Source organism: Neolamprologus multifasciatus, chromosome 16 (assembly GCF_963576455.1).
Source record: "Neolamprologus multifasciatus chromosome 16, fNeoMul1.2, whole genome shotgun sequence".
NCBI lineage: Eukaryota > Metazoa > Chordata > Actinopteri > Cichliformes > Cichlidae > Neolamprologus > Neolamprologus multifasciatus.
Window position 1 is genome coordinate 29,928,013 of NC_140454.1, and position 12,736 is coordinate 29,940,748.

Below are 12,736 nucleotides of genomic sequence, written 5' to 3' on the forward strand. Positions count from 1 at the left end.
GGGCAGGGCGAACAAGAAAACAGCTGTCTTTCTCATTACCTCTACTCCAGTGTCATGAACCCCCCGCTCTCTCTATATATACACACATGGAATAACCTGGCACTTCTAGCACCTGGTGAACATGGCACACAGCTGTTTCCTGCCACATTGTTGAGGTTTAGATGTCTGTGTGTCAAAACTCGGTTTAGAGTTAATCTACAATTAAGAGCAAAAAAAATAAGGTGTGAACTACAGCTCTATCACATTAGCTTTTCTGTTGCTATTTAGTGTTGTCATTCATGATGTTATTCATTACACTGATATACAGATCATACTTGAAAGTGAAAATCATTCTCTTGGAAACGCTCTGTTATTCCTTTGTCTCTCTTCCATGTGGATGAATTATTGGCTCATTTGAAGCCTATTTCACTGATTTATGGCAAATGTGAGCAAATAGCAACTCCCAGGGCTGCAAAGTGAAGCCAGTAACAAATGTCAAAAACTGCATTTCCTCCAATGGCCACTTGGGGCTGTCTCAGAAGTCGAATCAATCCTCATAGACTCCCATTAAAATTCCAAAGTTTTACAGCACAAATAAACAGGTTTAAGACTGGAAAAAAGGCCATAACTAGCATAAGTAACTGTAAATCAGCATCCAATTACAGCCACATCTTGCTAATCAAGCTAGATAACCAGAGTTAGCATTAGCTAGTAACAGCCCTAATCGAGCTTTTTGTTTGAATATGGTCCCATGTGGTTTAAAAATTAAAATGACAAAAAACAAGATGGTGACAGTTAAAATCTCAGAGCTGAGGCTCATAAATGCTATGAGGATATAATTGTGGCTATGTCATCTTTCTAACACAGTCTACGAAATAGATTAGTAGATTATTAGAAGCATATTGATGTTGTTTTTGTGGCAAGAAAATTATTAGATTGTATTAAAATTTGGAACTTTGCTAAGGTGCTACAAGATAAAGTGAAAAAATAAGCCATTTAAAAAGTGTTGCATTTTTTTTGTTTAAAATATTGCTCTCTAATCAGATGTCAAGCTGTTGTTTGCATAGGCGATTTCCAAGTTCCCATCGTAAGTCAAGAGGTGTCGACACCAGATTTCTCTCTAAAATTACACTCCAGATTCCCAGCGATGACCACCTACATTCACGACCACCCACGGCAGCTATTTCACTTTGGTTTTTATCTCTCTTTGTGTGCTTGTTGCTCAGTATAATTAAAGATGTCAGTAATTGCCTAAGAAATCCATCTAATGTAATCTTCAAATAAACTTTCTTGACTTCAGTTTCCCTTTTGAAAAACAATTGTAATAAACTCTATTCTTACTTTTAATTGCCCAGTAAAAACTGTCCTGTTTGGTGCCCCAGAGACAGCAATAAAAAAGGCGCTTTTATGGTCTTTCTTAGTGACCAGTTCTGAAGTAAAATAGGAGAGAAAAGAAACAAAAAATCACCTTCAAACAAGCAAAGTCATTTTTCTTATCTCCTCCTTGACATCTTTTTCTATGCGTCAGAGTAAAGACAGCTCATTTTTTAAGATAGATAGAAAGAAACACTGGAAACTATGAGAGCTTGTGAACATGGGTGTAGTTCTCTCACAGCCACAAAGCCTGTGAGAGGATGGTTATGGGAGAGGGCTGACAAAAGGGGGAGGAAAATTAGGCTCGCCAGCATTCTTCTCATTTAAAGCTGTAACTACACAAAAAAGCACTCTCGCAGTCAGGGTTGGGTCTGCTGCTTACAAGGAGAGGCACTCTTGTATTCATGGTGGTGCAGTGATAACCTGAACATTTTTTTTTCTTCTTCTCATCCCTTTTCCCCTCGCTTTGCACACAAGGACAGCTCATGTCTTTCTTATAGACATGGAGAGCTTTGTGCATTTAAGGACTTTCCTTTTTCTGTTGGTCTCCGTTGCTCAGGTTTTGATTGTTTCATCTCAGACCAGCGGTAAGTGAACCCCATCAGCTGCTTATGTTAACACCTATTGTTGTTGGTGATAATGTGTGAAGGTGGCTAACCTTCAGATACTGGCTTGGACTTTTTGTGCAGGCATGAGAAAACTTTGAAGTACAAATTAGGCTTGGTTGTATAGACTTATGTTGATTATTAATATTGCAGAAATGTAATTAAGTGATTTAGGAGAAACTATTTTAGATAGACGGGGTTTTTGCTGGTTTGTTGACTTCTCCTTGCACACGACAACTTAATTTGCCCCAGTGCCTTGTTCTGGTGTGGATGAGAAATGTTTCCAGCCCACTGAAGAGTCTGTGTCAGGCTTAAAGATGATTAATACGGAAAGAGAATCTTGTGGATTATTTGCTAATGGCAAAAAAAGAAGCTCTGCATGTCAGAAAACAGTTCAGTGGAAATCTGTCAGTGATTGCGAGTGATGTCACCCTGAGGCAGTGAAAATGTGCAGAGCAGGGAAACGAGGACCTTTGTGGTATTACATTACTCCTGCACGACTCTACCACTTTGGAAGATTCATTAAGTGTCACCACAACCCCCACCCCTGCCCCCCACCCCCTTACATTGTGCATCTGTGAAAAGAATTTCAGCTTTAGGGGAACACATGCTACATGTTAATTCAGGGCAGATGTGAGGAGCAGAGATGCTGCTGGAGTCACTGAGACTGTGGGGCTGCTGATGTCTCCAGCTGGCAAAGCTGCGACCTGGAACACCTGAGAGTTCTTGTTTTACTTGAACCACGCTTCCAGCTTTTTTTTTCCCCTCACCGGAGTGTTTGATGTCTTGCGTCGTCACAGGGACTGACTTGTTCTCCTCGTGATGTCATGGGGCACACTGAGCACTGGACTGCTGTTAGAGAGTGTAATTAAAAAGAAAAGCTATTTTTCCTTTATATAATTAACCAAAATTAGTTGTTTTTTCTCTTTGGGTTCAGTTTCATGTAAAGCTGTGGTGTGGTAGTTGGACACTGGATAGAGTGCCACCCTGTGGTGAAAGCAGCATGTGTGCACTTCATCTGCACCAAAGAAATTTAACACAAACTTTAATGCTGACATTTGATGATCAGTGCATTTAACCTGATTTAAATATACAAAGAGATCCAGCTGTGCACATCTGCACGTTTCTGCCGTTTGTTCTCTATAGCTCCTAGAAGCTATGTTTTAAGCATCTCACTACTCTAGCTGGTTAAATCTCACTTTCCATATTTGTTCATATTCAGCAGTACTCGATCTTGCATGCTTTTTTCCCCCATGGAACATAGGTGGGGGGAGATGGTTGCATTTCAACCAAATAAAAACTTTGGAAAGTCCGTGGTTTCTGTTGACTAAGGGAAAATGTGGTTCAAGGCCCTGTGGAACAATATACTCGTGTCTTAATGAGGGGGGCTTTAAAGAGACAGTGACCAACTCTGCTTGTATGGGTTTTGCTTGAGAGTCATTACATTTCATGTTTTTTTTTTTAACAACTGTCTGCAGCAAGACCAAAAACTATTTCAGTTTTCCTCTACTGTCTGGAATGACTCATGTCAGAAGTCCTGAAGCACACTTAGTGTTGCAGTGAGATCACTCATCGGGCTAAAATATATCCTTGTGCCAGATTAAATGCATGATTAAAAGGTCAGTATTTAATTAGGTGTTTTTCCCACCAGGTGACTGTATATACAATTTTAATGTAGCCACTGTGAACCCATTGGTTCTTGTCTTGAAGTGTTGAGCTGAGCAATTTGTCCATCGCCATCTTGGGGTTTTGAAACCGGATGTAGCAAATGAGCATTGGGAACTAAGAAACACTTATACAGTAGCAGCTTGGAAAACAAATGGTCAGCCCTAAAGCATTTGCTAAAGCATTAGCTTTATTGTCATTTTGAGCCCAAATAAGAAAGCAATTTAGTAAATAAACAGCATGTTGTATTTAAAGAAACTTGGAACTAACAACATTAGGAAAGTGGTTACTGAGGTCATAAATCGGTAATTAGCCTGTAGATTTCTTCATAATCTGACATTTTGCAATCAGAGGAGCCCCCTGCAGGCCATTAGAAAGAATTCTAAATAATCTTCAAGAAGCAAATTATCCAATCCAAATGTTTACAAAGTCAAATTTGAATATTTCCATATTCCATTTAGTTACAGGGAACTACTTTTATAGGGAAACTGCAGCTTGGCAGATGGTCGATGAAACTCTTGTCATACTCGCAGAAACCTTTTGTTAGCCAACATTTTGCTTTTTTTGAGAATAAAAAAAAAAGATAGGACACTGAAGTTACTGAAAATCAAACACAATGCTTTGAAGACAAAAAAAAACATGTTCGAAACAAATGTTGAACGTTTTAGTTGATACAGCTCTAGATTAGAGACATGTGCCTGCACATGTGTGGAACGTTTTCTGCATCAGAACATGGTTTGGAAAACGAGATCAAGGAGCAGACTTTTAGCTCACACTTGGAAATGGTGACGCCAGCACAGAACACCAGGATAAAAGAAAATATATAGTGCAGGCCTCAAAGAAAAACTACAACCTGTGCTGGAAGAAGCAGATTTTTTCAGTAATATTTGGAGGAAAGTTTAAGGATGTGAACACGGAAAAAAATAGCAATAAAATACTGATTCCAATAACAAGAAACAGCAGTCTGTGCCCGGAGTTTTAGCCAAGAACAGAAATCATGCATTTGTCTGTGTGTGTCTGTGTTCATGTGTGTGTGAGACCACTTCTTCCAGACACTGACAGAGCTGTAAAACGTCTTCAAAGATGGCACTTTGCACCTTACATCAAAGAAACTCAACACCCAGTCCTCATGACACCGCTGGCTTTCTTCGAGTGTATTCGCAGTTACATTTGTCTCATCATCACCAGCTTTTTCATTTCCATCACAGCCAAAATCTTAAAGCGTCTCCAAGCATATTTTTTCCTCTGTTTGAGAGAAACCATTAGCACAAAGCAAAAATCTAGTACTCCAGATCAGCAGACCAGCATGAGGTCACCCTGCCTCCTAAATTGGTTCCAGTTGTTGTTGCCACATCAGTGACATCGCAACAAATGGGCTGTTTTCTACTAAAGCTGAAACGTCCAAACATGTGAATTCATCCAGGTCCACAGACGGCTTTGATTAGAAACACATGCTGCATTTTTGAGCTATGACTTGATTACACGCCTTCTTCTACCAGAGTTAAAGGCAAGACAAGGGAAGGGGGGAGGGTCAGCCTTAAAAGGTTGTACATTGTCTTATATTGTTTCAGTTACACGTTTGAGGAGGTGTTATGTCAACTGATGTGAAATGTCAGACTGTAAACCCGGGGTGTGTTGGTGGTAGAGACAGTGGAGCTGATTAGGAGTTTTCATGCAGGGATGCATCATGGGAACTACTTATAAACCAGAGTATTGCAGTCAGAAAATGGAGGATTGGGGGAAAGGATGACTTCCAGATGTTAAAAAAGTCTCTTTGGCACTACTTGGAATATATAAAAAAGTCTTATTTGGAAGGGGAGGAAGTTAAACGGCCAATATAAAACAGTGTGTCAGTGTTGCTTTAGGTAAACTGTGAGCCAGTAAGTTTTACATCTGTCAACGCTAAAGACACCCTAAACAGTCTGAGGGGGACAGCCCATCTCCCCTGTCTTTACAGGTTCAAGTTAAAGTAGCTATTTGTTCCAAGGCCGTGCAATTATGGCTCCTCCTAACAGGTTTCCTGCCGCTTGATTGTCACTTGCTCGCCCATCTGTCCTGTGATCCTCTCAGTTTGTCTATGTAGGAGGAGGATGAGAGGACAGACGGTAAACACAGAACAGGCTCATTTCCCCAAATGCTACAATTGTCCTAATTTAAGTATAATTGACACTGAGTCCTACGGTAGTCAGAGGAAGAGCTTGGCCACTAATTCACAAGTTCTGTGTCACAGTTGAATAAATAAAGCTAATTTTAATTCATGTTTATACTGATATAGTTAAAGATAGTTGCAAAGCACTACAAAGTGTAAAGCTTTAAAATTAAAGGTGCACTGTGACTATATCAGCGTTACGGAAGGATTATGTATATAGAGCATGAAAATCCAAGCACATTTCACATGATCCACTATCTACTCCTTTTCATTACTTTCTGTTATATATACTTACATAGCCTGTCTCAAATAATGAGGTCAGCATTATTTACAAGTTTACAAAAGCCTAAGCTCTTGGATGTTTCAACACCAGCAGTTATTTCTACTGTCTAAATGTTGTCATACATAGTCCTGTTTGAGCCTTCTGACTGGAAGGGTCAGCTAGTCAGAAGAGCTGGGTCATTGCTAGGGTGACCTTATAGAGACAGGAGTTTAAATGGCTGCTTTCATGAGGTGGCTGAACTGAGTTGGTTCCAAATGATTTAGCTGAGTGTTATTTTAAACTATGAATCATGCTAAGTTATTTTTGTGAAGTCAAAGAATAAAAATATGGAGCTGGAAGTATAATAAGTTCACCATCCATCCAATTTCTTGCTGCTTATCTGGGTTTGAGGGCAGCAGTCTATGCAGAGAGGCTTACACCTCCTCTCCCTAGGCACTGATGTGTTCCCAAGCCAGCCAAGATATTGATCTCTCCAGCATGTATTGGGTCTGCCCCAGGGTCTTTTCTTGGTAGGACGTGCTAGAAATACCTGTCCTAGGAGTCATTTGAGAGACATCCTAGTCCAGGGGTGTCCAACTCCAGGCCTCAAGGGCCAGTGTCCTGCAGGTTTTAGACACACCTGAATCCAATGATTAGTTCATTACCAGGCCTCTGGAGAACTTCAAGACATGTTGAGGAGGTAATTTAGCCATTTAAATCAGCTGTGTTGGATTAAGGACACATCTAAAACCTGCAGGACACCGGCCCTTAAGGCCTGGAGTTGGACACCCCTTTCCTAATCAGACACCCAAGCCACCTCGCTTGGCTCCTTTTGATCTGAAAGAGAGCAGCTCTTTCTTGCTGCTTGTACCTGTGATCTCATTCTTCCGGACACTACCCAAATCTCATAACTACAGGTGAGGTTAAGAGATCGACTGGTAAATGCAGAGCTTTGGTTTCACACTCAGCTCTCTCTCCACCGCAGCAGATTGGTGCAGCATCATAAGGAAACAGAAACTTTTCAATTTTAGATTTCTATTTTAACAATTTTTTTTTTAAACAAGAAGTTTCTTTTACAAATCTGGAGATGTGAAGTTTGTAAGAAGACACAATATTAGTAGTCTAAAGATTGATTTTCATTTTGGAAAATCGAGGCTCCATCCTTTCAGTATGTGTCAAAAAATGTTTCATGTTCCGTCCAATCATTCTCAGTCTCTCTGTCTCGTCAGCGCCACGTCACTTCAGTACTAAACTGCAGGAGCAGGCCGTTAATTGGTCATGAAAGTAAAGATTATAAGCTTTCAGGCAAACATTATCTTTCTCCACAATTAAAAAGTAATATAGTCCATCACAAAATGCCAGGAAAACAAACATGGCCTTCATGATAATGCTTTTGAGCAGTCAGCCATTGCTGGTGCGTAGCCTGTTCAGCGAGTGTTGATACAGCTGGTTGTAGTTTTTCCTGCAGATCGGGGGGACTTTTACCCTCTGGAGCTTATCCTCTGCAGGTTGGCAGGTCTCAGTGTAATGTAGCACTCCCTCTGTACATGTTCTCTGTCTCTCCTCTGCTGACTGTTTAAAAGCTGCTGTAGTAGCTTTCAGGAGATGTTACAGCCCATCTGGAAACCTTTCTTTGTCTGTGGTGAAGTGCTTCGGTCCAGGTAATGATTCTGTAAAATCACACCACAGTTGCCGTGGAGGGAATCAGTTGATTGTCATAACGGGAAATGCAAACACATGCAATTTCAACTTCTCCTACAGTTTTAAATGAAACATTTTAAAGTCAAAATTACCTCAAGTCTTCAAAAAATGTGATTTTAAGGCTGACTGAAAGCTTTTAGAACTGAAGAAGCTGTTTGGATGAGAGCTGAAGTGACTTCAAGGACTTACAAAAGACATCTGGTTGCAGTAAACTCAACCACTTAAGTCTACCATGACCTGGATGACTATGAACTTACAGAAACACATTCTAAAGTCCTACCATGACTTGTTTGAATGCCACAAAATGGTGACAGTCGGCCATAATTGCAGGTTGCGGCCCGACCCAAATTCTAAGCTGAGGCCTGACTGTGTATATTACGACTGAAGAGGGAGACTGAATGGTGCTACATGGGTTACAGGGGTTAGCAGTGTGGCCTAAGACATGCTGTTAACAACTTGTTGGACAGCTGACTTCACAGTGAAATGCCTCATATATGAGCAGTGCTTTGAGGTACTTTTCTGTCCAGGTGGTCATAAAGCTGCAGCAGCTGCAAATACTGCAGATTACTGCGTTTCACTGAATACAATCATATTCAATTGTACGTTACACAAATAAATAAAAAAAATTGTTATGGAAGCTTTTTTTCTGAATACATAATTTGGAGTTAATTTAATTTATTTGCCATAAAACTACAAATTCAGAATTGATTTCAGCAGTTACACTAGAGAATGAAGCCATAAAGCTATCAGAAAAGGTACCAAGGTCATTAGGATCATTTTCTTATTGGCAGCTAATCTCACTTCAGGAGTTGACCTCCTGTTGGTCATTAGAGTGCAGGCATTTCCACACTGGATTCACTTTTTCAGATCTGGCAGTCATGTGACACAAAAAGCTTTCTCACGTTGCACTGGCCCAGTGAAATTCTGATACACAGAAAACAATTTCTTCAAATGACTGCTGCTCATGGTGGTCCTACAAGCTGCTGAATCATTGGGTACACTTAGTTTTCCACAGGATTGCAGGGACTCCTGTGGTAAACTTCTTTATCACATATTTTTGTACAGAACATTTGTACTTAAGTTAGTTTCAAAGACAAAAGTACTGCTATAAGAACTCGTCAGCAGTATCATATTATTAAGTTTTCTTGGTGTTGACCAGCAAGAGTGCTAATAAGCATGTAAGGATTTCAGAATTAGACTGTTAGCAGCTGGAAAATGTCCACCATCTCAGACTTTTGCAAATCAATTACAATCTTTCTGGTGTTTTGTCAGGCCGAGTGGATTTTAGCACTTTAATGTGAGGGCCAAACTGAGCTCCTCTTCTATTGGATTTTGATTTGAATGTTAGTTCCAGCACACACAGGGTTTGTATTTTCTAATCATCCCATCCAGATCCCATCAGAGGGTATGGTTTTTATTGAAGTGTCGTCTATGATTAAAGTCATAGTTTGCTCAGCAGATGCATGGACTATCTGGGAGCAGCAATAGAAACCAAGAAGACTTGCTAAGTGTTGGCTGCAGAAAAAAGTAAGACTGATTGGACTAATAAAATTCTGCCTATTTAAGACTTTCTTTGTTTCGCGACATTTCTTCTTTAGGCTATGATGTGAAGAGCTCACAGCAGGTCCAGTGGGGTAGTGATTTTTTTTTTTTTGGTAAAAAAGAAGGGAGCATTCTTTTAACACAATGTGAAGTCTGTGCCGGCCACTGGCCATAATGTCCAGCCAGTGTTCCCAAACAGACGCGTCTCACATCGAGCCAGACCAGTGAGATGTGGAAATGTCTGCTTGTTGTCGGTGACTCATCGCCACCATTTAACCTCAATGGTTTTAGCAAATGGGTGAAATGCTTTGGCAGACAAGTTGCCAAAAGAGACAAAGTTAATGAGAATGAATTAAAGTGGTGAAGCCAATGTTAAATATTGGAAAAAAAACAATCTTTGCTGGATTCTTAGTGTCAGCCAGGAGCCTTTACGCATCAACCGCCTTTACTGCTTCACCATTCAGCTGTTTACAGCACATTGAGGAAAGTTAGTATATTTCACCCAGAAGAACAACAAACTCACATGCTGGCGTGGTAATTTACTCTGTGCTAGCTTTGAAATTATGTCCATATGAATAACATTAAAACTGCCATTTTGCATTTTTGTAACGCTTCAAATTAAAAAGAAAAGCAACGCAAACACAAAGGCTGGTGTGGGATAACCGGGTAATTCACGTGTTGGATATTTTCCGCTCAGGTTTCACTTGATCAGCCGTATGAGATTCAAAAAAACAAAGGTTTACACAGCTTGACGTCTGCTGTGCATCATGCCACTCTCTATTTACTTTGGCTACATAAGAGCACTAAGTGGAGGCTTTGAGCCTTTTTTTTGAGTTTTATTCAGTTGCATGCTCTTTCTTGTTTCTAAGCTTTTTTTCCTGGTGTGGCACAGTGTTTAAAGAGAAGGGAGGGGTAAGCTTTAAATACAGAATCTTTTCATCGTAATTTTATATCTACAGTATTAGGAGAGGGGCATTGAGGGGGGAAGAAAAGTCCTGGCACAGCTGCGGATCAGAGAGGAAGGAACAGAGAGTAGAGGAGGAGGAGGAGGCAGGGACAGGGGATAAGAAAGGGAGTCTGAAAAGAGAGGGAGAGAAAAGAAAGGTGAGAATGTGAAAGGCAGAAGAAGTGAGAATGAGGGGAACCCCGGAGGATTGTTTGGGACACGTGATCAACAGCAGATACCTCCATGTGTATGTCGCAACAGACTCCAGTTTAAGAGTTAGGATGAAGGAATTTCCTCTAGAAAAGTGGTTGTTGTTGTTAATTGTGATTAACGATCTGAAGACAAGACAGATTGAGACATATGAGATTACTGCAAATATGTTCTTTTTCATAACGGAACTGAAAAATTGGTCAGCTGGTGATTTGTTCCACATCTGTAAAGCAAAACACTTCATTGTAATTTTATCTGGTGGGAGACCGCCTTCGAGATTTCTGCGACTCACAGCTGTCTGTGACATATTGGATAAAGTATGCATCTGTTACTGATAGGAGGGAGGGCTTTAAGCAAACAAACTGCAGCAGAACTGCCAAGAAGTGATTCGCTGCTAGTGAAAAACGTTTTTCATTGGTTGATGCAGTTTTTGGTGTTTTGCCATAATGTCACAAGGACCTGGGTGGGAATATTCCCTTCATACTTCTGTCATTAGAGAAAATGGGTCACTGTGAAGTGTATCTCAGAGCATTTGCTTCCGAGTAGATTGAACAATAATCTTTTTGTCAGTCAAGAACTTCAAAAACAGGAGAACATTATTTCATGTGCTTCGTCCTTTAAAATTAGTAGAGTAATGCTGCTCATATACAGTTTTTCTTATCTAAGACTCTTTTGGCAAGACACGTGTATGCCAGAACTGAACCCAAGGCCGTTTTAGCAAGTATTAGAGGTTCTGATTGGTTGAGAGGTTTGGATTCACTCTCAGTAACTGCACAGTTTAATATAGTTTAATCAAACATGTTTTAAATGCATGTAAAATCAGCTTTAGCTTGGGTTACTTGCTTAACCTTCAACTACAAAACTATACCCTCTTCATTGAGCAGATTTGATCATGCAAATTATGCATTGTGCAACTATGCACATTTAATTCAGTCAAAAAGCAAATAATAAAAATCGGCCTTGAATGAGACTTTAACATTAGCCACAGTTAAACTGGTGTTTTGTACCAATGGGGTGGCCGCTGGGCAAAAGGAGCCAGCACCACAATGTGACCAAAACATCACAGGAAATGAACAGATGTGGCAAAATCACAAGTAAAAGTGAAGGAGTACAAAGAAGGAGCATGTGCATATTACGGGATGCCACAAGGGTCAAGCTCAGCCACAGTCCTGCCTCTTTAGCTGATCTCAGTGATAGCTGATGGATAAACAGATTTACGGACATTCAACATGTTAAAAATATGAAAGAAAACCAAAACGTGTTTTCCAGACCAGTATTAAAATAATAAGTAGAATAAAACAGAATAACACTTAATAACTTAAAAATCATATAGTAACAAAAACACATACATGAACTGATAAAGTGCAGATGAAAACTTATGGCACTGAGTCCACTCAGCCTTGTTGCACGGGCGTTGAGGCTACGCAGGCTTCTGCCTGAGGGAGAGGGGGTAAACGGTTCATGGTCTGAGTGGGAGGGGCCTCTCATGAGGTCCAATAGCCTGTGTCTGTCAATATAAATGCCCTCTGAAGATTTTCACCATTCTTTACAGCACCTTCTTGTCAGCTTCAGAGACAACCCATGTTGTCAAGAAGCTCTGCAGATTTTCATGCTGTGTTTGTCTTGGTATCATCTGTTGTCACAGATTTCTGCTCAGATCTGTCTATAGTTTCTCTTTTCCAAAACTGAAAGTTACCAGGGCTGTGAAAGCGTCAATGCCTTGCACACCAATTGCAGTCTACCTAGAAGGATCACATGAATGGAGAAGACAGAACTTTGGAGATTCAAAAACATATTTTTTAAGATGTTTAAAGGGAAAAAAAATAAGATCACAGTCAATATACAGAAATGAATGGCTCAATTTATAAGGGAGCTTCTGCCATCAAAGTGTATAAAAGGCTTCATAGGAACTCAGTGCAGATTTCAGTTATCCTTCCAAGAATGCTTTGATTTACCTGTTGTTGAATAATTACAGTTATTCATTTATTTGCATAACCAAACCCAGACAGTCTGGCTCCAGCAATTTCATAGATACAACCTTCTGGAGACAGAACCATGTGGCCAATCCTGCCTTGACCTTATCACCCCTATTTGTCTGTGCCTCCAAAAATGCAAACTGCAGTAACTTCAAGGGCTTCATTTGGCAATAAAGAGAAAGCGATAAAGTCTGTGTGTCGCCCCTGGGCTTTCAACCTGAGTGATGTCACAACAGGAAGGGGGCCTCGTGTTGACCCCCGTCTCCCTGTGCTCGCTTATCTGTCCGATCCTAACAGCGGTCCAGAAAATTACCGTTTCTCTCTGCA

General features: G+C 40.4%; 1 protein-coding gene across 1 annotated transcript in view; it reads left to right on the forward strand.

Annotated features, from left to right (window-relative positions):
* The first annotated feature begins 1,668 nt into the window (after positions 1–1,668).
* Positions 1,669–12,736, forward strand: part of LOC146501050 (uncharacterized) — a 40,237-nt gene continuing 29,169 nt past the window's right edge. Inside the window, exon 1 of the mRNA XM_085136657.1 lies at positions 1,669–1,940. Coding sequence (XP_084992783.1) covers positions 1,856–1,940 — 85 coding nt within the window. The 5' untranslated portion in view covers positions 1,669–1,855. The remainder of the gene's footprint in view (positions 1,941–12,736) is intronic.